The sequence below is a fragment of the Haliotis asinina genome, chromosome 3, assembly GCF_037392515.1.
Source record: "Haliotis asinina isolate JCU_RB_2024 chromosome 3, JCU_Hal_asi_v2, whole genome shotgun sequence".
In the NCBI taxonomy this organism is placed as follows: Eukaryota; Metazoa; Mollusca; class Gastropoda; order Lepetellida; family Haliotidae; genus Haliotis; species Haliotis asinina.
In genome coordinates, this window is record NC_090282.1 from 46,903,767 (window position 1) to 46,930,394 (window position 26,628).

Sequence of the window (26,628 nt, forward strand, 5' to 3'; positions counted from 1 at the left end):
ACAATCAAGTGCGCACGGGATTCCTGAAGCTTAGACACGGAGAGACAATTTCTGCCCGCCGCTACCCCACGACTAACGCTTCATTGTGAGTGCGTAGAGGGCGACCTTCTGGCCTCCTCCCGATTCACCCTTTAATATACTGATATTAACGTCCGCCGATCTAAGGTGTACGTCACTTGTCTGAATGCTTAAATTGCACGTGAAGTCGGTGTCGTCCAATGCATTAGGATGATGTGTGTTGTCACCGTTGACGACAACTATACACTACAGTATTCGCATAACGGTGGGGCTATTATGTCCCGGTTTGTTTCACACTGGCAACTCCAAGGCAACATGCATCGTATCAAAAGTAACAAACTGTTCTCAACAATAGCACCGACATTATGAAATGAGTAGTTGAGTGTTACAGTGTATTGAACATTATTCCAGGGCATGTAGATATATGTAGGTTGTGGGAAATGACCACCGTTGCTGTGTTGGCGTTCATTACACATGGCACAGGCCTAGCTCTCTATGTATATAAGCAGATAATCCCTGGCAGGTCTAGGACAAAGGCTGACTGAAAGAGATATGTGTCTGTTTACGATCACTGACTTAGGAATGTTCAGTCGTGGTATTGGTTGTTATTGCCATACAATATGTGTGACGACAGTCATACATTCATTTGATATTGTCCCGTACGTGGAAGGGTTATAACCTCGTCATATTGTGTTTGACTGCTACCTAGTTCTGCCTAGTCATTGACTTTGTACACAGGGTGGGTTTCCACAGTATCGTGATACATGAGATTCGTCCTCACTCAATGTACAGACCTCACTCCCCTGTACACGATTACAGAGCTGACGTCACACTTAGTGAGGGATACAAACAATCAAAAACTGGACAACTCATGTGAATGTTTGCCGATGGTGGATTCTGGCTGATCAAAATCGAAGCACGAACATCGCTCTGATGAAGTTGTCAAGTCGTGTCTAGTAACATAGAACTTTCACAGGCAAAAGAAAGAACTCAGACCAGTGATAGGTTGGAATGAGAGTATGGAACCAGTTAACAGTGGGATGCAGCACCGGGAGGTCTTAGTCCATATTAAAAATGACAATGGTAACTGAAAACCAGAATAAATTGTATATGTATTACGAAAGGTTGGCTTTTGTTATGTATTGATAGTTATTAATGAGTCATAATTTATGTTTCACACACTAAACACATTTAACATATTAAATGTTAGTTAAGTAAACAATTTCAGTACAATCAATTTCAAAACCAGACCAAAACCTTCGAAGCTTTCAGGATCCAAACTTACTCACGCGTTGTCGGGAATTTCCAGTTCATGTGAGTCTTTTAATGTAAATATTGTGTCCAATATTCCATAGACATAGATAGTTTATTTGCGTAATGTCGGCCTTGTGGCCTATAATACAGTTATGCAGTTATTTAACCGATGTACAGTGGTCAACTGGGTGCAGATCTTGCTTGGAATATATTATGCAAAAATACGGCAGTACAATAAATTACCTGACTGTTCCTTGAGTTGAGGATTGATTCTAAGGCTAATGTTTTTCAATTCAGTGATATACGGTTCCAAGTGAAGGTTATATTTGAATTGTGAATAGTGTTTTAGAAATGTTGAGCTGCAAACATCATTATGCCAAGTCTGGTAGGCTATATCTTTGATGCGTTGTTCGAAGGTTAGAATAAATAACTGTACATCGCCAACGCCTTAGTTTAGCCATACATGCGAAAACTCGCAATTCACAAAGAGATGTGAAAATGTGACTACTCACATTTGGGCATGTTTACAGCGTCATGTATATGTGACTACACATATTTGCCCTGCATCGTGCAAGTGTGCCTACCCACATAGGTATCTGTCTTGCGTCATGTGATTGTGCCTACCCACACAGGTATCTGTCTTGCGTCATGTGATTGTGCCTACACAATCCATCCATCCATCCTGCATCATATGAGTGTGACTGGGCGGCGGGGTGTGTAGGATACAGGACGGAGGGGTGTGTAGGGTTCAGGACGGAGGGGGTTGTAGGGTACAAGACGGTGGGGTGTGTAGGGTACAGGATTGTGAGGTGTGTAGGATACAGGATTGTGAGGTGTGTAGCATACGGGTTTGTGAGGTGTGTAGGATACAGGACGGTGAGGTGTGTAGTGTACAAGACGGTGGGGTGTGTAGGATACAGGACGGTGGGGTGTGTAGGGTACGGGACGGTGGGGTGTAAAGGGTACAGGATTGTGAGGTGTGTAGCATTCAGGGCGGTGGGCTTGAAGGGTACAGGATTGTGAGGTGTGTAGGATACAGGATTGTGAGGTGTGTAGGATACAGGATTGTGAGATGCGTAGGATACAGGACGGTGGGGTTGAAGGGTACAGTACGGTGGGGTGTGTAGAATACAGGATTGTGAGGTGTGTAGGATACAGGATTGTGATGTGTGTAGGACACAGGACTGTGAGATGTGTAGGATACAGGACGGTGGGGTTGAAGGGTACAGGATTGTGAGATATTTGGGATATAGGACGGTGGGGTGTGTGGGATATAGGATTGTGAGGTGTGTAGGATACAGGATGGACGGTGGGATTGAAGGATACAGGATTGTGAGGTGTGTAGGATACAGGATTGTGATGTGTGTAGGACACAGGACTGTGAGGTGTGTAGGATACGGGATTGTGAGGTGTGTAGGATACAGGATTGTGAGGTGTGTAGGATACAGGATTGTGAGGTGTGTAGGATACAGGAGTGTGAGGTGTGTAGGATACAGGATTGTGAGGTGTGTAGGATACAGGATTGTGAGGTGTGTAGGATACAGGAGTATGAGGTGTGTAGGATACAGGACGGACGGTGGGATTGAAGGATACAGGATTGTGAGGTGTGAGGTGTGTAGGATACAGGATTGTGAGGTGTGTAGGATACAGGATTGTGAGGTGTGTAGGATACAGAATTGTGAGGTGTGTAGGATACAGGACGGTTGGATGTTTAATATATAGGACGGGCGTGTTTGTTAGTTATCGGTAATGCTATCGAAGGCCATGTAACATCGTGAACGCTGAGAGGGAACTGTCGATTACGTTATCATCATGTCGGAAGACCGTCCAACACAATGAGGAGATCGCACTGACACTCACAGCTGCTTATGAATAATTGACCTGACTATATCTGTGCCCATTCTTGTTCAGCGGTTTATATTTTGTTTGAGGCGCATGACAAAATCCGAAAGAATCAAAATGTGCTGTGGTGTGTTAATTTGCTGTCTTGCCCTAATCCCTCGTACAAGCAGATTTTTCGCATGTGCCACCATGAACTGATTGTCCACATTTATGTGTGAAGTCTGTAATATACTGTGTACATTTATGCTAAACGTTCAACCCATACCTGTTTGTGAGACAGGGTGGGCACTAGTAGCATCACAGCCTAATGGTGTAAGTATAACCAAAATTAATGTTGAACTTTTATTGAAATCAACCGATCTCATGAGTATGGATCATAACATAACTGGTCGGATGGCCGCCTTGAACAAGTCTGCCCAGATGCTAAGTGAGGGATAAGCCAGAGCATTGCCAGAACCTCTCTCCAATGCTTTCATTGATCGTCTCATACCGACTGCCTATCTGAATCAGCGAGCACTGTTTAAATGGATAGAAGTGAAAACATAGATACTGGTTAATACTCAGTTGCTACATACTCACCATCATTCGGGGGTGTCTGGCGGGCATCCATCTCTACACTTGCCTCTTCCTCCCAGATACATCAAACACAGGGAGAGAGTATGTCCATATCCGTTCTCTATTCTTGAATCTCAAATAAACAATTTGTGTCGGCAGATTCCCAAGATCCTCTAGCCTGGCCAGTCTGTTGAGTCGAGAGATGGCGGGTGATTGTCTTTAATTGGTTTACTGGTGCTTCATGCGAATCACGATAACGTTGCTGGGGAGCAGTTGTAAGGGAGGTAACTGTACAGCATTGTTTCCCATTACTCACCCAGGTCGCACAAAATGCAACTGCAATATATTTTCCGTTAACGTATTTGCCAAGTGTGCCAGATTACCTCTAACTACAGGTATCTACCTACGTAGACTGATCAACAGTTGTTGAATGGGTACTCGGGGGTGACTGCATTTACAGATGATAAGACGTCAAGGTTACGATTATGTGGTACTGAAATAAGGTAAGGTGTCTGTGATAACATGAACTGCATGAGGGTTACACCAGTGATTGCATGTTTTTGAATACGGTTAACAACACAGCATTCGTGTTGTTTGAGTTTGACAGCAGGAACTGAGTGGGGTTGACAACAGATATCGCATTTTCTTGTAAGACGTTAACAGTATATAAGGTTTGCCCTATAAGAGGATGGCAACAGATATCGTATGTTCATGTAAACAGATATCGTATGATCTTGTAGGAGGCTGACAACAGATATCGTGTGTTCTTTTAAAACGTTGACAACAGATATTGTATGATTTTGTAAGACGTTGACAACAGACATCGTATGATCTCGTATGGCGTTAACAGATATCGTATGATCTTGTAAGGCGTTGACCACAGATACCGTATGATCTTGTAAGAAGCCGACATCGCAGATTGCATGTTCTTTGTAGTTCATATCAGTGGCTACATACTGCTTGGGGTAAACAAGGGAGATAAGAATATTTTGGAACGAAGTTAACAATAGTGATAAGATATTATTGGATGATGGTAACAACAAGTATTACAAGTGTCTGTTGCATAAAGTACGGGGTCTCCAACAGGCACTGCATGCATGCAGCTAATGTGACAGCACTGTATGATTCCGTGTGACACTCACAAGGGCGACATGGATTTAGATAAATAACAGCGTTATCAATGGTAAGGTTCAGTTTCGCGGAAGCGAGTTTAGTATTCTGTTTATTACTCGCCAGCATAAATTGACAGAAACCGCGGCGAAATTGCTTACAGTGTGAGGACTCTCAGCTTTCTGCGAGTCAAGCAAGGTCTAGTAAAATTGCGACAGTGACATTGGCATTATGACGTCACAACTTTGATAGATTTTGACGTCATACGTCAAGCGGTATTACACTGGAGTATCTTCAACGGTCGAATAATAATGACAACAAGCACATGCCCGTGTGTCTACGGTGCTTCAGATTGGAGTGTAGCCTTTTGTTACAAACCTGGCTCTCTTCGTATAGTAGTCAAATAAATCCTTTCGGGAAAATATGTTGAGGGACAAGCCAGCACATTGTGATAAGGCGCATCTAACAAAGTGACGAACAAGCAAGCACATCGTGATAAGGTGTATGTGACATATTGACGAACAAGCAAGCACATCATGGTGAGGTGTATCTAAAATATTGAAGAACAACCAAGACATCATGATAAGGTGGATGTAACACATTGAAGGAGAAGCCAGCACATCGTGAGAAGGTTAATAAACTATATTACTGGGCAAGCAGGCACACCATAAGGCGCATCTAACATACTGGGGGACAAGCTAGCATATCATGATAAGGTGTATCTAACATATTGAATGACAAGCCAGCACATCGTGAGAAGGTTATCATAATTTCGGTTCCATTCACTGTGTCGTTACACATAGGAGTTTACATAAGCTTTCTTCAATTTGCGTGGTAGTTTTGAAGTACCTGCATTGTTTCCTGAAGTGTGACAGGATGTCACCTACGTGCATTGTTCTGTTGTGGAATAGGACATCAGCTACATGCATCGTACTGTTGTGGAATAGGATATCAGCTACATGTATTGTTCTGTTGTGGAATAGGATATCAGCTACATGCATTGTTCAGCTGTGTGGCAGGATATCCGCTACATGCATTGTACTGTTGTGTGGCAAGATATCACTGACATGCATTGTTCTGTTGTGGCAAGATATCACCTACATGCACTGTTCTGTTGTGAGGCAAGATATCACTGACATGCAGTGCTCTGTTACGTGGCAGGATATCACCTACATGCAATGTTCTGTTGTGTGGCAGTTCATTGCCTCACGATCGCCACTGACTCAGAAACACTGAAACGTGAGCGCGACAGGATCGCGACTAGAGTACATCGCGACCTGAAAAAGATCGATTCAAGATTTGGCCTCGGTTGTATACTTAGACGCTGCAGCAGGGTTCCTAATTTCAAGTTACATAAGATACTTGGCACTCTTCTATTCATTTATTAGACAGATATATCGCCATATTCACCTCAGATGTAACACGTGGCCTGTATCTTGGTATGCAAGAGGTAAACCAACTTCAATGCCCTTTCTAACAGGTATGAATATATAGTTAGACTAAACCAGACACACATCGCTGCAAAGGAGCTGAGGAAACCAGACTGATTTCCCGAGAAATGGGTACATGACGCTGAACACGGACAATGCAGCTGGTATACAGCATGTGTAGCATGCTTCATTTAGTAACCGTTCCGTCCTTTCTCTCTGTCAGTATATGGAATCTCTGTCCATCAACTTTCAGAATGTTTAACACAGTTTCCTGGTAGTGTTAAAGGAGGAATCCTGGCAGGTACAAAGTACATGGCTGAGATCACCAAATCTCCGGTCAGTAACCGTCCCGCCTACACAAGAGTAGCTGTGGTGGAGCAGGGAGCCTAAAGAAGAAACTCCTCGAAATGCCGCTGAACGTATGTCTCGCCTCGTCACGTGACCAGTGTAGACAATGTGGCGGCAGCTTAGTATTTAAGATTGAGTCCAGTTTATTTTCAAAAGCTGATTACAATCGCTGAGTGCTGTGACAACTGAACACCTATATGTAGAAGATAAGTTAACTATTTTGTCACTTCAGATTAGGTCAAATAATTGTTATTACTGTCAGAATTGGGACAGTGGATTTGTAGTTAAAGGTCACATGTAACCAAAAAATCAAACATAATTAAAACACATTTATCACTTATTCATGACATTTAATATACATTGATGCTTAAAAAAACCCAAATAAACACAATTATAAGCGTACAATCGCGATTCAAAAGTGCAATATTTTGTACTTGGGCTTACTTCCCCCGAAACGACGCACTCGGGAGACCGAACCCAGTCATCGCGGGTGGATATGCACTCAAGTGTAACGACGGCTTCCAATTGGCTGTTTCATTTGCTGACATGCTGAGAGTTCATTGTGTGTACAGAAAGATGATCTGTTTGGTGGGCATTTTAGAAGTATAGCCAGTCACAAGAAAGTAAGATTCTTTATGGATAACAACTTCTTTTTGTGTACTTGATGCGTCGTTTCAGTATGGATTCATATACTGTTGTCAAACAAAATCATATACACTAAAAGAAGTCGTTATCCATGAAGAATGTATATAGAGATGCTGGTTTTGGAAAATACATGTTCTCTTAATTTGCGCTCGATCCAATAAAATCATGTCAGTAGAGATAGTAAACTACTGCGTGACTGGAATCTGTCATTCGTCCAAGTACAAAGCAGGACTTGAAAGTGACAAGAGTTTGCATCAGTTTCCGTCAGATCCAGTCATCCGAAAAAAATGACTGTAGTTTGTTTGCAACCCACAGACATAAAAACATGTCGTGTGTATCACACGTGCCTAATTACATAATGTGGCAGAGACAGGACTCGGATGCACGAGTCATAAATCAACTTATTTTCTTTACGTCGTATAGTCTGATAAGTGTTAAGTTCAAATTGCACATGGTCAATGGTTGAAGCTGTGTATTGCATGTTGTCTTTAGCAGACAGACATATAGGTGAGAATAAACCAGACACTGAGCTTTCTCTGTGACAGAAACTGCTTACTACAATCAACAAGTTGTTTTACGTAACGAGTAGATTATTTACTTGTTTGTGTACACAACCAAGATTAGACTACTGCTCACGACCTCAGACGCTGGGCATGCATACCGTTTCAAGCTCCGTGAACCCATTCACTGCGCATGCGTTATGGACGCAGCGCAGCACAGCTGTTGAAACCAGTTTTCCCCCAGCGCTGGGGGGAATTTAGTGAAACGTTTGAACTCCGATTTCGCGGGCTTTTTTTCATCGCGTTTTTTTTTTTCAACTTTATGGGTTGAATTGGCATTTTTTATGATTTGTTTCGGTAAGTGCATACCTAAAGGTACCAGAATCTGGAAAGTTTTACGTTGCATGTGACCTTTAAGTTTCAAGTCGGTATGTTATAGCTCACGGGCTTCCATTCTCGATTCACCGCGAAGATAGACTAAATTAAGTCGATAAAAACTTCTTTCACACATTCATTTAATTTTTAGAAGGGAAACATACCTTTAGCTGCAAGGTATTTGCAAGTAATAGTGATAGTTTTGCGACTTAAAAGAATGGTTACGGTGTATTTAAGGTGTGTGAAAAATGTGACATATCGCCGATCTGCTCTGATCCGCCATTGAAATACTACACGACGTTGTTTGAGTGTTTCTAGTTATTACTTCAAAAACATCTTTCACATACACCTTTAATTCTTATGAGGGGAATATACTATCAGGTGAAATGATGTTAACACATGTGTTCTAGAGATACTTTTGCGTTCTTAAACATGTTTTAGGAGGGATGGCCGTGGTGTGTAATTTATTCTTTCATTTATTCACACATGTATTTCGTTTGTTTCTTTCTTTCATTCATTCACTTATAATTCTTGCTCTCGATTCTTACTATAATTCATTGATTCATTGTAAAATTCCGACTGATACAACAAACAGGCTACAGTGCTGTTACTGTGGTAAACACAGCTGAAGTTGGGAAGGAGCCATGTGCAACATCCTATAACAACACGACAGCATGAATTGCCATTTCCCTAGAACCATACATAGGGAACACATCGGACTCCCCTCATGCCATTTCCCTAGAACCATACATAGGGAACACAACGGACTCCCCTCATGCCATTTCCATAAATTCATATATAAGGAACACATCGGACTCCCTCCAAGTCATTTACCTAAAACCGTATATGTGGAACACATCGGACTCCCCTCATGCCATTTCCCTAGAACCATATATAAGGAACACGTCGGACTCCCCTCATGTCATTTCCCTAGAACCACGGTAGAACGGATCCGTGTCACAGTATCCTGACCAACGTCCCTTCCGTATGACGAAAGTTTATAAATCTTTCATTCTTGACTAGAAACCCAAGCCTGTAAGAAACACTGAAAACCCTATCGGGATAGGTGTCCCTTCGATAAGTACTTACTTTGCCGAGGACCACAATGTTCACTTCACTAGAAACTACAATTAGATGTCCGGGGTCCGACCTGATGGAGTAAAGGCTTCACTGGCACTGGACCACTAATAGAGTGATGGCTTCACTGGTACTGCAGTTACTTATACAGGGTGAAGCCTAATAGAGTGATGGCTTCGCTAGACACTGGAATTAGTTATCCAGGGTCAAGACTAATGGAGTGATGGCTTCACTAGACACTCGAGTGTCCAGGGTCAAGAGTAATAGATGTGTTGTTTCATTGCTAATAAGTTTGTTTAACCTGGGATATGACGACAAACAAATGGTAAACGTCTTAATAAGGCTGGTAAAACAGGATTAAAACAAATATAGCCAAACAATTGGCAAATGGATAAATAATCAGTGAAATGACAGCAGAAATATATTGCAAGCCATTTTCTTAAGAAATGGCAGAAACCCTAGAGTGTGGTTAACCATCCTACAAAAATATTTCTCGTATGAGATATAACCTGTTTGTTCCTATCTGAGCCCATATGAGATAACTATGGAGTAAGTGTAGGCAACTGATCAAAGCTGAATTCATCTTCAATGATCATATTTCAAAATATGTGATCTTGATGAGATCTCATGTGGGTCACAATGATTTACAAAAGCTATAACCTTTACAGCTACTGCTATATAGCACACAGTTCTTATGAGGCCTGAGTTTGTAATGCACACATTCCAACACCGTTGTCTCGATATTTACGGGACCGGGAAAAAAATTTGACTTATCCGAATATCGACACATCTAAGATAAGGATATCATGGCGTGATGATACAAGTCCCTGATTAGATTCTCATTTTTTTATTCGATGCTATAATCCGTTATCAGGAGTGTTAAGTTGAAATTGGGAGTACATCCTAACTAGATAAACAAGTGACACCTACAACTAATTTAGCCTCAATTAGCTTACACTACCGCTACCTTGGATTCATGCTGCAGCAGTTAATGTGTAAACACCTGCAGCTGGAGACAGGCACAGTTCAGGTGGATGTCCACACCTGCAGCTGGAGACAGGCACAGTTCAGGTGGATGTCCACACCTGCAGCTGGAGACAGGCACAGTTCAGGTGGATGTCCACACCTGCAGCTGGAGACAGGCACAGTTCAGGTGGATGTCCACACCTGCAGCTGGAGACAGGCACAGTTCAGGTGGATGTCCACACCTGCAGCTGGAGACAGGCACAGTTCAGGTGGATGTCCACACCTGCAGCTGGAGACAGGCAGAGTTCAGGTGGATGTCCACACCTGCAGCTGGAGACAGGCACAGTTCAGGTGGATGTCCACACCTGCAGCTGGAGACAGGCACAGTTCAGGTGGATGTCCACACCTGCAGCTGGAGACAGGCACAGTTCAGGTGGATGTCCACACCTGCAGCTGGAGACAGGCACAGTTCAGGTGGATGTCCACACCTGCAGCTGGAGACAGGCACAGTTCAGGTGGATGTCCACACCTGCAGCTGGAGACAGGCACAGTTCAGGTGGATGTCCACACCTGCAGCTGGAGACAGGCACAGTTCAGGTGGATGTCCACACCTGCAGCTGGAGACAGGCACAGTTCAGGTGGATGTCCACACCTGCAGCTGGAGACAGGCACAGTTCAGGTGGATGTCCACACCTGCAGCTGGAGACAGGCAGAGTTCAGGTGGATGTCCACACCTGCAGCTGGAGACAGGCACAGTTCAGGTGGATGTCCACACCTGCAGCTGGAGACAGGCACAGTTCAGGTGGATGTCCACACCTGCAGCTGGAGACAGGCACAGTTCAGGTGGATGTCCACACCTGCAGCTGGAGACAGGCAGAGTTCAGGTGGATGTCCACACCTGCAGCTGGAGACAGGCACAGTTCAGGTGGATGTCCACACCTGCAGCTGGAGACAGGCACAGTTCAGGTGGATGTCCACACCTGCAGCTGGAGACAGGCACAGTTCAGGTGGATGTCCACACCTGCAGCTGGAGACAGGCACAGTTCAGGTGGATGTCCACACCTGCAGCTGGAGACAGGCACAGTTCAGGTGGATGTCCACACCTGCAGCTGGAGACAGGCACAGTTCAGGTGGATGTCCACACCTGCAGCTGGAGACAGGCACAGTTCAGGTGGATGTCCATGTCCAAGAAGTGTAGGTGTATATCGACTTTAATGCAAATATTGAGTCAAAAGGGTAATCAGGGTATCATAGAGATGACTATCATAGAGATATCCGAAATATCGAGACAGCCGTGTCGAGTTAGCGGGTTTAAATAATGAGGAATTTTGCCGGGACCGGGAAATTATATCGAGACAACTGAGATAACGACTTATCAGAGGTCGACACAAGGGTGTTCAGCCGTACATACATGTCTGTGTGAGATCAGTTATGATTCTGGCCTAGAAGATACCAGTATTTTACCACTATACATTCAAAATAGTCCAGAGTAAACAGTGTTCACAAATAGTGTCTTACCCTCTGACAAATCCAGCAGATTTGCCAACGGTCAGACAGAAGTCCCCAACCTGCTGACCCCAGTGTCCGACTGAATATATCACAAAAACTTTGTCTGAAGTTGTTATTTGTGGCATGTGATACTTGTTTACTGTTTATAAATTTATGTTTATAATGCTGTCATTATATAATGTTAATAATTTCAATGCCATTAATGAGAAATGTTAAATCTGAAATGTGTTTAATTTTATTCTGTGGGTCCTGTGAATTTTCAGTGGGTCAGACAGACATCTGAAACTTACAGGACCCAAAGTCCTGTTGACTCCACCCCGCTAGGCCGCTACCCGCTAGTCCGCGACGGGTAAATGACGTAATTCAGTACCGCTAGCCCGCTAAGCTGCTGTGCTGTTCTAATAATTTACTCCCTCTGTTACCGCTACAACTGATTAATGCAGACAACACCTCGGATAAGGAAAACTAAATTAAAAGGAACAAAAAAAAACAAAAAAAACTAGTCTGTATTATATCACCATTTATTTCACATTTTCACATGACCACTTAACTCCTTTTACATAAGCTTTTATTGACGTTTCAATCTCATCTTCGGTACACACTGTCCATCATGTGTCCAATAGCACCCAAGTACGAAGCCAGGCTACGCTCACATAGCATGTACTCAAGTCCTAATCTTTCAAGGCGACAATATCCGAACATTGCAGCTTTTTAAACCCTCTCCATGATTTCTAACAAAACATTGCAGAGTAATGAAAATGAAATGTACGTAACAAAACATACTCATCTTTACCGGAAATCATAAAAATAACATACCACCCGCCGTAAATTCCATGATAGGGTATCTATTATAACATTGCTGAGACTGATCTTACCTAAGAAAACACACTCTACTTACCGTCTATCAAAGCATTGCAGAGTAATGAGATTAGAGTAGGGAGGGAGTAATGAGACTGGAACAGCCACATCGCGGACTACCGGCACACATAATCAATCGCGGTCTAGCGGGAGCGGACTAGCGGGATGATGCCGTCCTGTTACTATTAAACCCCATTCGTTAAAGGTCACATGCAACCAAAAAATCAAACATAATTAAAACACAATTATCACTTATTCATGACATATAATATACATTGCTGCTTTTTAAAAAACAAATAAACAAAATTATAAGCGTACAATCGCGATTCAAAAGTGCAATATCTTGTACTTGGGCTTACTTCCCCCGAAACGAAGCCCTCGGGAGACCGAACCCAGTCATAGCGGGTGGATATGCACTCAAGTGTAACGACGGGTTCCGATTGGCTGTTTCATTTGCTGATATGCTGAGGGTTCATTGTGTGTACAGAAAGATGATCTGTTTGATGGGCATTTTAGAAGTATAGCCAGTCACAAGAAAGTAAGAACCTTTGCAGATAACAACTTCTTTTTGTGTACTTGATGCGTCGTTTCAGTATGGATTCATATACTGTTGTCAAACAAAATCATATACACGAAAAGAAGTCGTTATCCATGAAGAATGTATATAGAGATGTTGGGTTTGGAAAATACATGTTCTCTGAATTTGCGCTCGATCCAATAAAAAAACATGTCAGTAGAAATGGTAAACTACTGCATGGCTGGAATCTGTCATTCGTCAAGTACAAAGCAGGACTTGAAACTGACAAGAGTTTGCACCAGTTTCCGTCAGATCCAGTCATCCGAAAAAAATGAATGTACATGTAGTTTGTTTGCAACCCACAGACATAAAAACATGTCGTGTGTATCACACGTGCCTAATTACATAATGTGGCAGACACGGGACTCGGGTGCACGAGTCATAAATCAACTCATTTTCTTTATGTCGTATAGTCTGATAGGTGTTAAGTTCAAATTGCACGTGGTCAATGATTGAAGCTGTGTATTGCATGTTGTCTTTAGCAGACAGGCAGATAGACATATAGGTGTAAATAAACCAGACACTGAGCTTTCTCTGTGACAGAGACTGCTTACCACAATCAACAAGCTGTTTTGCGTAACGAGTAGATTATTTACTTGTTTGTGTACACAACCAAGATTAGACTACTGCTCACGACCTTAGACCCTGGGCATGCATACTGTTCCAAGCTCCGCGAAACTATTCACTGCGCATGCGTTATGGACGCAGCGCAGCACAGCTGTTGAAACCAGTTTTCCCCCCAGCGCTGGGGGGAATTTAGTGAAACGTTTGAACTCCGATTTCGCGGGCTTTTTTCTCATTGCGTTTTTTTCAACTTTATAGGTTGAATTGGCATTTTTTATGATTTGTTTCGGTAAGTGCACACCGAAAGGTACCAGAATCTGCAAAGTTGTGTTTTACGTTGCATGTGACCTTTAACACTGGGTACAGAGATGAACTCATACCTGGCTATTCAAATTCACATTTCCCCAAATACACATATAAACATTTACCTCCTGCATTATTTTTACTTACCTATAAGTATGCGATATTTCTACAAATAACACAATAGTTATGATATGTAAGACATTCAAATTGTTGTGAGAGTTTTTGAGGACATATTGTGATGTGTCCCAGCCAAAACTGAAAATGATTTCATGTCTATAATGTAAGTAAGTAGACAGGGATTACACCAAAACCGTCAACATCTACTGTACTTAAAACAGTTTTGATATACCATTCCTGTTATTGTTTTTGATTGGTTCAGTGTTCTGTATTTTGTGAAGAGTGCGTCTGTGACTGAATTAAGGAAGACATATTTCATAACAAAAGCTATATATAATGAAAAGTGGTCCCGAAACCTTCATGGCTTTTTTGGATATATTTGTTTCAGGATCTGTATGACAGACTAAAATCAAAGGCTGAAATTTCTGGAATAATGCTTGACATAAAGGGAAGGTCAGCTATTTGGAAGTTTACCCTCTTGGGCTCAAGTGCTATGGAGTGTTTTTTGCACTCTGTACCCTTATGGATGGACCCAAACATGAAACTAAAGCTGCAGAATCGCTTGTTGCTATTGTTTCTTGATTACTGAGGAATCAGTCATTTCACAGAAAGATAGAAAGATATTATAATACAAAGGTTTAAGCTAAGCTCCTCGGTATGATGCAAGTGCTTGGATTTTTCCATCTGGAGCAGAAACAGTTTTACATGCAGAGAGAAACATAGAGTAGGGAAGCAGAATCATTGGCTATGTGGATACATGTTCCTTGCCTCAATGTTTTACCAAAAACTCTTTCAAGAGAGTTCCAATAAGGAATTTCACACTATTCTCAGTTAACTTTTGATTTCATTTTGATGAATTGTACTGAACCTTTGAAGGTTCAATTAAAAAATGCTTTGACTATTTGATGATAATTCTTGGAATAGTTTGACTTCCATACAACAATCTGCATACATTAACATTTCTACATATATTTCGAATTTATGTAGCAATGCCGTAACCAGCTAGTAAGCAGCCTCTGTCACAGAGGAAGCTCAATGTCTGGTTTATTGACACCTATATGTCTGCCTGCCTGTCTGCTGAACACGATATGCAATACACAGCTTCAATCATTGACCACATATCAGGCTATACGCCTTAAACAAAACAAATTGATTTACGACTCGTGTACTGTAGCCCTGTATCTGCCACATGTAATTAGGCTGGTGTGATACTTGTACACATAACATGTTTTAATGTCTGTGGGTTGCACACAAACTTCATCCATTTTTCTCGGATGACTGGATCGGATGGAAACTGGTGCAAACTCATGTCAGTTTGAAGTCCTGCTTAGCACTTGGACGAATGACAGTTTCCAGCCACACAGTAGTTCACCATCTCTGCTGAGATAATTTATGATTGGATCGTACGCAAATTCAGAGAACATGTATTTACAAAACCCAACATCTCTATATACATTCTATATGGATAACAATTTCTTCTGTAGTATCTTAAATAAAGAATCTTACTTTCTTGTGACTCGCTATACTTCTAAAATACCCATCAAACAGATCATCTTTCTGTGCACATATTGAGCCCTCATCGTATCTGCAAATGAACCAGCCAATTGGAAGCCGTCGTTATATTTGAGTGCACACCCACTCGCTATGACTGGGTTCGGTCTCCCGTGGGAAGTCAGCCCAAGTACATGTACTTGAATAGCGATTGTACGCTTATAATTTTGTTTATTTCCTATTTTACAAGCAGCATTGTGTTTCAATTATGTTTAATTTTTGGGTTGCATGTGACCTTTTACTAAAGTCAGTTATCATTGTCACAAGTCATGGTGTACTGCCTTTGTACTACGGAACTTTAACGTCTTGTTCCAAATGTAAAACATGGTCTAAAGTTGATTTGGCGTAAAGCCACCCTGGTCCTCAGTACATAGTTTTCAGTGAGAAGTGGGTGTTTAAGCAGATTGTTTTACATGGTATGTTATGTGCAAAAGAAAAAAAAGGATGACATTGTTTTGCTGAGCAGTATATATCTCACCTAATTTCCACTAATTATATAAAAGATCCTAGCTGCTATGACAGATTTCAACACTCTTTTAACAAAACATGAAATTAATGGTTTTACTACTGAAATAGTGTCCTGAATATAACAACAATTGGGTGGTTTAACTGCGTATCTTACAGTGGCTAAAACGCGCACCTGTTTGGCATCAATTTACCGGTCACATGCAACGTAAAATACAACTTTGCAGATTCTGACACCTTACCGAAACAGATCATCAAAAATGCCAATTCAACCTATAACGTTGAAAAAGAGCCTCGATGAAAAAAAACCCCGCGAAATCGGAGTTCAAGCGAATCACTAAATTTCCCCCACCGCTGGGGGCAAAGCAGTCTAAATAAACATATCTTCAGTACTTTTCGTTATACTCCACTACTGAGTCTGACAAAACCTTATCGGAGGTCGCGTCAGGTAACCTTTGAGATTGACAGATCAGAACACAGCTTATCAAATCGCGAAAGTGGACATTCGCACATACCTTTTGAACTGAAACGAAGCATCAAGTACAATAAAAGATGTTGTTATTTTGTTGTTAAAGAATCTTACTTTCTTGTGATTCACTATATTTCTGAAATGCCCATCAAACAGATCATCTTTCTGTACACACAATGAGCCCTCAGGGTATCAGCAAATGAACCAGCCAATCGGAAGCCGTCGTTACACTCGAGTGCACCCCCACCCGCTATGACTGGGTTCGGTCTCCAGAAGGCTTCGTTTCGAGGGAAGTAAACCCAAGTACGCTCGCGATTGTACGTTGATAATTTTATTTATTTATTTTTTTTTAGAAACAGCAGTGTATATTATATGTCATGAATAACTGATAATTTTATTTTAATTATGTTTGATTTTTGGTTGCATGTGACCTTTTAGGTCTTCTCTACAAGTTGTTGGGATTTCTGTTGAGGGCAGGGAGCCTATGTAGAGGGGTAGAAGAAACTCCTCGAAAAGTCGCTGAACGTATGTCTCGGGTCGTTACGTAACCAGCGTAGCCAATATGGTGGCAGCGTAGTATTTAAAGGTCACATGCAACGTAAAACACAACTTTGCAGATTCTAGTACCTTTCGGTATGCACTTACCGAAACAAATCATAAAAAATGCCAATTCAACCTATAAAGTTGAAAAATCGCGATGAAAAAAAAGCCCGCGAAATCGGAGTTCAAACGTTTCACTAAATTGGTTTCAACAGCTGTGCTGCGCTGCGTCCAATAGGTTCGCGGAGCTTGAAACAGTATGCATGCCCAGCGTCTGAGGTTGTGAGCAGTAGTCTAATGTTGGTTGTGTACACAAACAAGTAAATAATGTACTCGTTACGTCAAAAAAACTTGTTGATTGTAGTAAGCAGTCTCTGTCACAGAGAAAGCTCAGTGTCTGGTTTATTCACACCTATATGTCTGCCTGCCCGTCTGCTAAAGACAACATGCAATACACAGCTTCAGTCATTGACCAATTTGAACTTAACACCTATCAGACTATACGACATAAAGAAAATAAGTTGATTTCTGACTCGTGCACCCGAGTCCCGTCTCTGCCACATTATGTAATTAGGCACGTGTGATACACACGACATGTTTTTATGTCTGTGGGTTGCAAACAAACTACATTCATTTTTTTCGGATGACTGGATCTGACGGACACTGGTGGAAACTCTTGTCAGTTTTAAGTCCTGCTTTGTACTTGGACGAATGACAGAATCCAGCCACGCAGTAGTTTACCATCTCTACTGACATGATTTTTGATTGGATCGAGCGCAAATTCAGAGAACATGCATTTTTAAAACCCAACATCTCTATATACATTCTTCATGGATAACGACTTCTTTTAGTGTATATGATTTTGTTTGACAACGGTATATGAATCCATACTGAAACGACGCATTAAGTTCACAAAAAGAAGTTGTTATCCATAAAGAATCTTACTTTCTTGTGACTGGCTATACTTCTGAAATGCCCATCAAACAGATCATCTTTCTGTACACACAATGAACCCTCAGCATATCAGCAAATGAAACAGCCAATCGGAACCCGTCGTTCCACTTGAGTGCATATCCACCCGCTATGACTGGGTTCGGTCTCCCGAGGGCTTCGTTTCGGGGGAAGTAAGCCCAGGTACAAAATATTGCACTTTTGAATCGCGATTGTACGCTCATAATTGTCTTTATTTGTTTTTTAAAAAGCAGCAATGTATATTATATGTCATGAATAAGTGATAAATGTGTTTTAATTATGTTTGATTTTTTGGTTGCATGTGACCTTTAAGATTGAGACCGGTTTATTTTCAACAGCTGATTAAGTTCGCTGAGTGTTGTAACAAGTGAAATCCAACATGTAGAAGATAGGTTAACTATTCTGTCACTTCAGTTTAAGTCAAATAATTGTTATTAGTGTCCGTATTAGGACAGATTTGTAGTAAAGTTTCAAGTCGATAAGTTATAGCTCACTGGCTTCCATTCTCGATTCACCGCGAAGATAGACTAAACTGTGCCGATAAAAACTTCTTTCACACATTCGTTTAATTTTTAGAAGGAGAACATACCTTTAGTTGAATGGTATTTGCAAGTAATAGTGACAGTTGTACGACTTAAAAAATTGTTAGGGTGTAATTGAAGTGTGTGAAAAATACGACATTTCGCCATTGAAATGCTATACACCGTTGCTTGAGAATTCCTAGTTATTTCCTCAAAAGTATCTTTCACATACACCTTTAATTCATACGAGAGGTAGACACTATCAGGTGAAATATGTTTGCAAGTAATAGTGATAGTTCCATGATCTAAAATAAAATGTTAGGGTGTATTTGAGGTGTGTGAAAAATATGACATATTGCCTATCTGATCTGATTCGCCATTGATGCTTGAGGGTTATAGTTCCATAACTTCTTTCTTTCTTGTTGATCTTATTATTTGACAAAACTGGAAAGGTGTTTTAGAACCTTTTGTGAGAGTTTTACACTTTATTTTTGAGGGCAGTGTGACAGTGTCAGTTAACATTTTGTTCATGTCCATTCCATTCCCCACATGCAATACCTGAATTAATTATTAATGTAAACAGAAATGTTTCAAAGTATATTTTTTAAAAGGACAGTTGATGTTAACACGTGTTCTCGCGATACTTTTGCGTTCTTTAACATATTCTGGGAGGGAAGACCGCGGTGTATCATGTATTCTTGCATTCATTCACATATGTACTTCTTTCTTTTATTCTTTTTCTTTATTTCGTTCATTCATTCACATAATTCTTGCTCTTAATTCTTACTATAATTCATTCATTCATTGTAAAATTCCGACTGATACAATAAACTAGCTGAAGTTCTGTTTAACCAGGGATAATCTAAAACGTATATACTCTATATAGTCTCCCTGGTTAAACACAACTGAAGTTGCACTGGGAACGAGCCAAGTCACTGTGTGTGTGTTGGAGCATGACGAGGCACAGGTTAGTTAGTACAAATGGTAAAGAAAGCAAGCGAGTGACCTATCCCTGTTGTAGAGTATCCCTGGTTGAGGGTGATGAAAGTTGTTTTGAGGTGGTCGATTTCATCTTGGAGTTGGGCTGGGTTGCAGATAGCCTAGGCATGTCTGGTTAGGGTTCAAACAATGGCTTGTTTTATTTGTGGATGATGGTTGGATATATAATGAATATACTGGTCAGTGTGTGTTTTCTATAGACAGAGGGAGTGATCTTGTTGGATGAATTGCTGAGGGGCACATCAAGGAAGGGCAACTTTCATCACCCTCAACGGATATCCCAAACAACTTGTAGAGCAGACCATAGCCACCATCCTCCATTAATGAAATGACCATTCACCTAAACCTGAACCAGCTCCCATCCGGATTCACATTCCTGATCAAGCTTAGCCATCAGTCTCAGAAGAACTGCCAGTGTTGATGTGACATTTCATTCTGATAAAACTTTGAAAAACATTCTCAGACTGAATGGAAGAGATGGCAGGCTCCATACTGAACCCAAACCCAGAGGATGTGTCTACAAAATTAGTTGTGATTGTGAAAGCGGTTATGTGGGAGAAAGTTGCCAGCCCTTCAACATAAAACTAAATGAGCATAAAATTTTAGTTGAAAAATCTGATTTCAAATCTGCACTCAGAACACATTGTCAAAATTCCAAATCACTCCATCAACTGGCAGCACACTCAGTCAAATCCTTGCTTCCAGCATCAGTAATTGGCATAAAAGAAAACCTCTCAAGTAAATCAACATAAGAAGATTAGTGCCCAATATTAACAGAGATCAAGGGGTTTAAATCCTTAGCACCTGGTGCATCACCAAAAAATTATAGACTCTCAACCACTATGCTATATAACATACCCTTGTCTTCTTTGTAAAAACTCACTCTAAAAACTGACAAGGACACTCATGTATAAACAACATTCTATACATTTATAAAAAAGTCTCGGTAAACATCTAAATCAGTCATAAAGTTAGTATAATAAGGATGAGTACATTTCTATGTAAATCCAACCATATTTTATATATTCATAATAACATACTCATTCTATTAGCCCTGGTTACACAATGCCATGTAGAAAGTGGTCAAGTGTAAGTTATGTCATATTTGGGATTACATTTTCTAAGTAAATTACAGACTCTAGTTCCTTTAAGGTGAGTCCCATTCGGGATTTGAACCCTCACCCTAAGTCAGGCTCCTAATTGCCAGCATTAAGTCAGCTGCATTGCCCATGCACCTACCACGACTTCCACAAAAATGGAAATCGGATAACTGGTAGTCAGAATGTGTTCTTTGTATACCCCTCTGATAAGTGTAAATTGGCATTGTGTAATCATAACATTGCCAGTTTACACTTATTAGAGGGGTACTGACTGTGGGTGCTGGTGATTAGGTGCCTGACTCTGAGGATGTGGGTTCGAGTCCCGGATGGTACTAGAATTTGTACTTTACTTAGAAAGTGTTGTTTCCAATGTTGTTCTCACTCCTTAAACACCCAAACTGGAAGGTATAATAATATCCCAAGAAATCAAAGGGTTTGTAAACTCTGTAATAATGGTAATGTCAAAAATGAATTTCATTTTCTTCTTGTATGCAGTGCTTACAGTAATCTCCGATGGCCTACATGTACCCTTTTCACAAATAAATACATAGAAAGTGTAATTCTATTACCCCTGTTGGCTATAACCATTCACTTCCGATTATATTATATTGTCATTAAGCATTGTGATGTCATGGGCAGAGTTAACAGTTAAGCCTTTCTGTTCAGTTCAACCTGATGATGGGGCTAGAACAAGCCCCAAACAAAAAAAATCAAGTTCTACCATATTTTTGTTGTGGGATGTAGGGTCTACTATTATCTGGCACATTCTCATTCTGCCTATAATGTTGTGACCAACTGACTGTGACTTGTTTTGTTTATAGCTGTATGTAGAATGAGAGGACACTGTGCGACCAGGAAGGACTGTCTGTGATACAGCAATCCAGGCCTCCAATAACCTGCCTGCCTCCCATGTGTGACCAACAAGACTGTGATAGAGCCATCCAAATTTCTGGCAGTATTTGTGAAAGTGGAAACAGGGTGTGTGATTGTTTTAATATGTATTAACAAATAATAATAAAATGCTCCAAGTCTAAGAACATTTACCAAGTTAGTCACAGTAGAAATGGATGTTCATTTGAGACAGCATCAAAGTCCCTATTGTAGGGACCAAATGACTGAAATTTAATTAAAAAAGTCTTTGGATACATATGAATACATGTATTTGGATCTAGAACACTCACAGTTTCACAGTATTTCTTGACATTTAGCAGCTACTGATGAATGGTTTGTTGAGATATATCTATTGTAATGTCATGTGTAACACAGAACATGTACATGCCATACAGTGGTGACAACAGTGCAACAATTGTAAACATGCTTTAGCAGAATCATCCGACCAGTTCACTTGCATTGTTATTATCAAAAAGAGCTTAAAATCCTGGAACATTCTTCTGTTTCTTGGTGGGTGAAGGGCTATGTGAGTTACCTCTTGTTCTGGAGAGTACCTTGGTGGTGTTTGGCACAGGCCTGGGAGCATCAGGATGTGTCTGTCTCTCTGTGGTGGGACAGTAAGAAGAGGTGCTTGGGGCAAACATCTCCAGACTTTGTTGTATCTCTTGAGAGAAAAATTCATCTCCATCATCCTCATCAGCAGCATTATCATCATCATCAAGATGATGACCTTTGTTAAGAGTACCATTAGTGCTGGTTGTTGGGGTACATAGTTTTGTGTTTGGGTCAGCTGAACGGAAGTTGGAAGGGGTGCTTGAGAAACCTGGGAGGGAAGTGACATGAGTGAGCTTAGAGCTACTGCTTCTGTCCCTTGTAGATGGTGATAATCTGTCTGTCACTGAGAATGATGATATCAGAGTTTGGCTGCTATTTTTCTCATGTTTCACATTACGAACAACTGATTCATCTTTATCCTTTGACTCACCAACATGTGTTTCCAATCCCTGAGATATTTTCACATTCTCCATGCTAGTCTCAATATGCAAGTTCTCATCACTCTCTGTTTCCATATCTGAGGTTATTTCTGATGACAAGTCACCAAGCCCATAGTACTCCTCACTTCGTATCTTTGGCTGACTTGCTGACAGAATTTGATCCACAATGCTTGTTTCCATCTTCTTAGGTTTTGAAGATGCTCGCAAGGCGACTCTCATCTCCCGTTGCTTCTGTTCAAGTTCTTGTCTTTCCTGCTCCTGCAATGTACAGACACTGTGTGTTACAGTAAGCTTCTTACCATGTATGAATAACATCTCGTTTACCTCTCTTGTCTATATGTAACACTCTCTTGTCATGTGTGCTACCTCTCTTGTCTGTATGTATGTATGTCTGACAATGTATTGTATGTGTTGTCATGTGTAATTCCATTGACAATGTATTGTATGTGTTGTCATGTGTAATTCCATTGACAATGTATTGTATGTGTTGTCATGTGTAATTCCATTGACAATGTATTGTATGTGTTGTCATGTGTAATTCCATTGACAATGTATTGTATGTGCTGTCATGTGTAATTCCATTGACAATGTATTGTATGTGTTGTCATGTGTAATTCCATTGATAATATATTGTATGTGTTGTCATGTGTAATTCCATTGACAATGTATAGTATGTGTTGCCATATGTAATTCCATTAAAGATGTATAATATGTGTTTGGTGTCGTGTAATTCCACTGACAATGTATAATATGTCTTGTCATTTGAAATTCTATTTACAATGTATAATTTGTGTTTGGTGCCATGCGTAATTCCTCTGACAATGTATAGCATGTGTTGCCATGTGTTATTAGACTAAGGATGTATAATATGTGTTGTCATGTGAAATTCCGTTTACAATGTATAATATGTGTTTGGTGCCATGTGTAATTCCATTGACAGTTTATAGTATTTATTGCCATGTGTAATTCCATCAACAATGTATAATATGTGTTGCTATGTGTAATTCCATTTACAGTGTGTAATATGTTTTGCCTTACCCGCCTCTGAACACATTCCTCTATGCCTAATTCCACTCCTAGCCACATCTTCATAAGGAGCTGTGTGTTGCTGCTGGCTTGTGGCATATCCTCCAACTGAGGGACACTGGCATTGAAGACATTTTCTTTAAGGTTACTTTCCCATAACATGTTGCTCTGAAATTGTTTGAGGTTACTTCACTACAGAGAAAATGATAAAAATGTCGGTAAGAAATGCCCCATACTTCCACACCCATAGAAAAACAGATTTGACATGCATACTTCTCCCTATATATACATTCAGTAAACTAGAACAGCTATAGAAAGAAATCAGTGAATGTGTTGGAAAATTACACTGCCCCCTAGAGGAAATTTTCTGTGTAAAACGAGGGGGCAGAACTCTTTCCAAACTGTGAAAATCATGAATTTCAAATTTTCTTTTTTTTCATAGATTTAGTCTTACAAATTGCAATTTAACTGATGGATAAAGTAATTATATAGAGATAAAAAGAATGGCGCAAGATTAAAGTCCACCCTATTCTTCTACAATTCTGACTAAACCGACCACTGTGCCATTATCAATGTGCGTATAGAGCATAAGTCACCTACAATGGTGAAACGAGTGAAGTGTGCAAGTGTGCAAAGCTCCTTTCACAAGAGTGTTCAACCCCTTTTCTCAAAAAGCTGTATCCCCCACTGTAAATCTCTTGATACTAGGTGAAAAAACAGTTTACCCTTGGAGCATGGTACATGTGTCAGACAAAAACAAGTGCTCTCATTGCGTCTCTTTCTTGTCAATATTAATGATCTAATCTGTTACCTGAGAAGAAAGAGTCTTATAGTATGCAGCTGATTGCAGTTTAATGTACAATGCCACTAAAAATCACACCCTGATATCTGGTAGACTGATTAAGATCTTTGTTTTCAGGTAGCGCTTGAAGGTCCTGATCATCTATGTGTACTAGAGCTAAAAGAGTGCACTCAATGCCAGGTAGAACTTGTAGGTAACTTTGATGTGGGACAACTGAGGGAAATGGGCTTTTGGAGGTTCATATCTAACAGTTTCTGTATCATATGTGGCAGGATGGTGTTCAAAGCAGATGAAAAGTCAATGAAAATGATCATGCTGTATGACTTGGGTGTCTCTAGATGTTTATAGACATTATTAAGGAGTGACATTATAGCATCAACAACTTATCTCCTTGACCAGTTTTTCTTGCTTGTGTGTGTGTCGAAATAAAATGCTGGCAACGCTGTCACCGGTAGCTGGCATCTGGCTTCTTCTGAAGCTTCCTGACATGTAGTTGGCATCAAAGTAACTCACAAGTTCATCTACACCATCCGGAATACACTCCTTCAGGAATGACATGCCATGAGTCACCTCCTATACAGGTAAGGAGGCCAGTCAACTGAGTATATCACAGAAGTGCTTCACTGTTGGGTTGTTCTTGTATTCTGTCATAAAGCCAGGTTCCTGAATCTTCCACCAAGTTGAATGGGAAAAAAAAAACATCCTTAGATAGGCACATGGGCACCAAACACAGATCTCAGTGCTTTCATAGGACCTATTTCAAAATCCATGAGCACTTTCATGGGATCTTCACTATATCCAAATTCCTCACACTTGCTCCCTATCATCTGGAACAACTGTTCATACACGTTTTGTGTCTTGTTAAAGAGGAGGGCATAGGTACAGGTGACAGGTGTGTTGGACACTTCAGCTTGTATGACGTAAATCTGACTGTAAAACATGAGCGATAAGCAGAAGTAACCATCCACATGACATGTTGATGTTGCAGCAAGAGCTCTTAGTGTTTTTGGGGTAGTGAAGACAGTGATTCTCTGGTGTCCAGATTCAGCAATGGTGGATCATGAAGGGTCTGGGAGCATTGCTACCTGTGGTATTCCAAGGCTCTTCAAACTTCAGGTCTGACAGCGATTGGGGTTATGGGCCCACTTGCACAAAGCAATCTTAGCACTATGACTATCTTAGCCTATGTTGGAGAATGGAAGTTACAATCATTGCAGCACTATGATCGCTTTGTGCAAGTGAGCCCTGGAGGATAAGACGCAGACTTGTGATGGATATTTCTCTTCAGACTGCCAAGTTGATCAACTTCTGCTTTTACTTTATCTTTTCTGATGCTGAATGTAGAGCATGTGCAAGTACCTTCCCAGGCTTGGGAAGTTAAAATAACATCATAACTGAGAAGCCAGTAACAACTGTCACCAGTGGGAGGAATTGCTCAGAAAACACCATGCTATAACCTGTCAACTCAAAATAAACACAGAGACTATTATCCTATGTGTGGAAATTTGCATGGGCTTTTTGTCCTGGGCGCATTTAGCCTAGGGGTGGGCTTATTGCCAGCAACTTCCAGTCAGAGCTGTCCAAGCAAGCTGTGTTCCAGCAACTTCACTGCAATAGATGTGCAGTTGTAATGTTCTTCAGGTTGTGTATTTTTAGGAACTCCTTCACCACAATGCCATCTACGTTGTCAGGTCCTTTTGCTTTTCAGATGTTAATTCTGCAGAAGCTTTGAATGACCTCACCTTCTGATATATGGATAGGACTTTCACTAACCTGTACAGCTTCACTAACTTGAGCTCTCTCATTGGTAAAATCTGACAAAGTGGCTGTAGAAAGTGTTGAGGTCCTCAACGAAGGTGTTATGGTCCTCTTCGTTGAATGTTTGTCATCGCTTGCTTTGCCAGTCATCGTGTTCACGCCTTGCCAGGCTTGTTGCAGACTGCTTTGCTGAAATTTCTTTCAAATTTTTCAGACTAATGTCCTTCTGTATGCATTTGAGTTTTAGTCTATCTTTCGTCATGTAAGCTTGTTTCTTTTCATTTAATAAAGACACAAGGTCTCTTTTGTGATCCAACACTTGTTGTGTTGGAAAATCCTGATTCCTTTTGCTTGCTATCTTGTTGACACAAAAATTTAGACTACCAGTAATGGTTACGTAGATTCTTTGCTTCGTGACTTAACAACAGTCTTCTCTGTTCTTAACTTTTGACAATGTGTGGGCAGCAAATACACAGAATTACTGTGGCATC

The 26,628-nt window shown here is 40.8% G+C and overlaps 1 protein-coding gene across 2 annotated transcripts in view; it reads right to left on the reverse strand.

The window, feature by feature from the left end:
• Positions 1–21,735: 21,735 nt before the first annotated feature.
• The window catches only part of LOC137278129 (uncharacterized), a 50,394-nt gene continuing 45,501 nt past the window's right edge, over positions 21,736–26,628 (reverse strand). For both annotated transcript variants that reach the window (XM_067810278.1, XM_067810279.1), the window contains 2 exons: positions 23,590–23,745; positions 21,736–22,809 (listed from right to left, as the gene is read on the reverse strand). In XM_067810278.1, the coding sequence (XP_067666379.1) occupies positions 22,036–22,809; positions 23,590–23,745 (930 nt within the window). In that variant the 3' untranslated portion in view covers positions 21,736–22,035. The remainder of the gene's footprint in view (positions 22,810–23,589; positions 23,746–26,628) is intronic.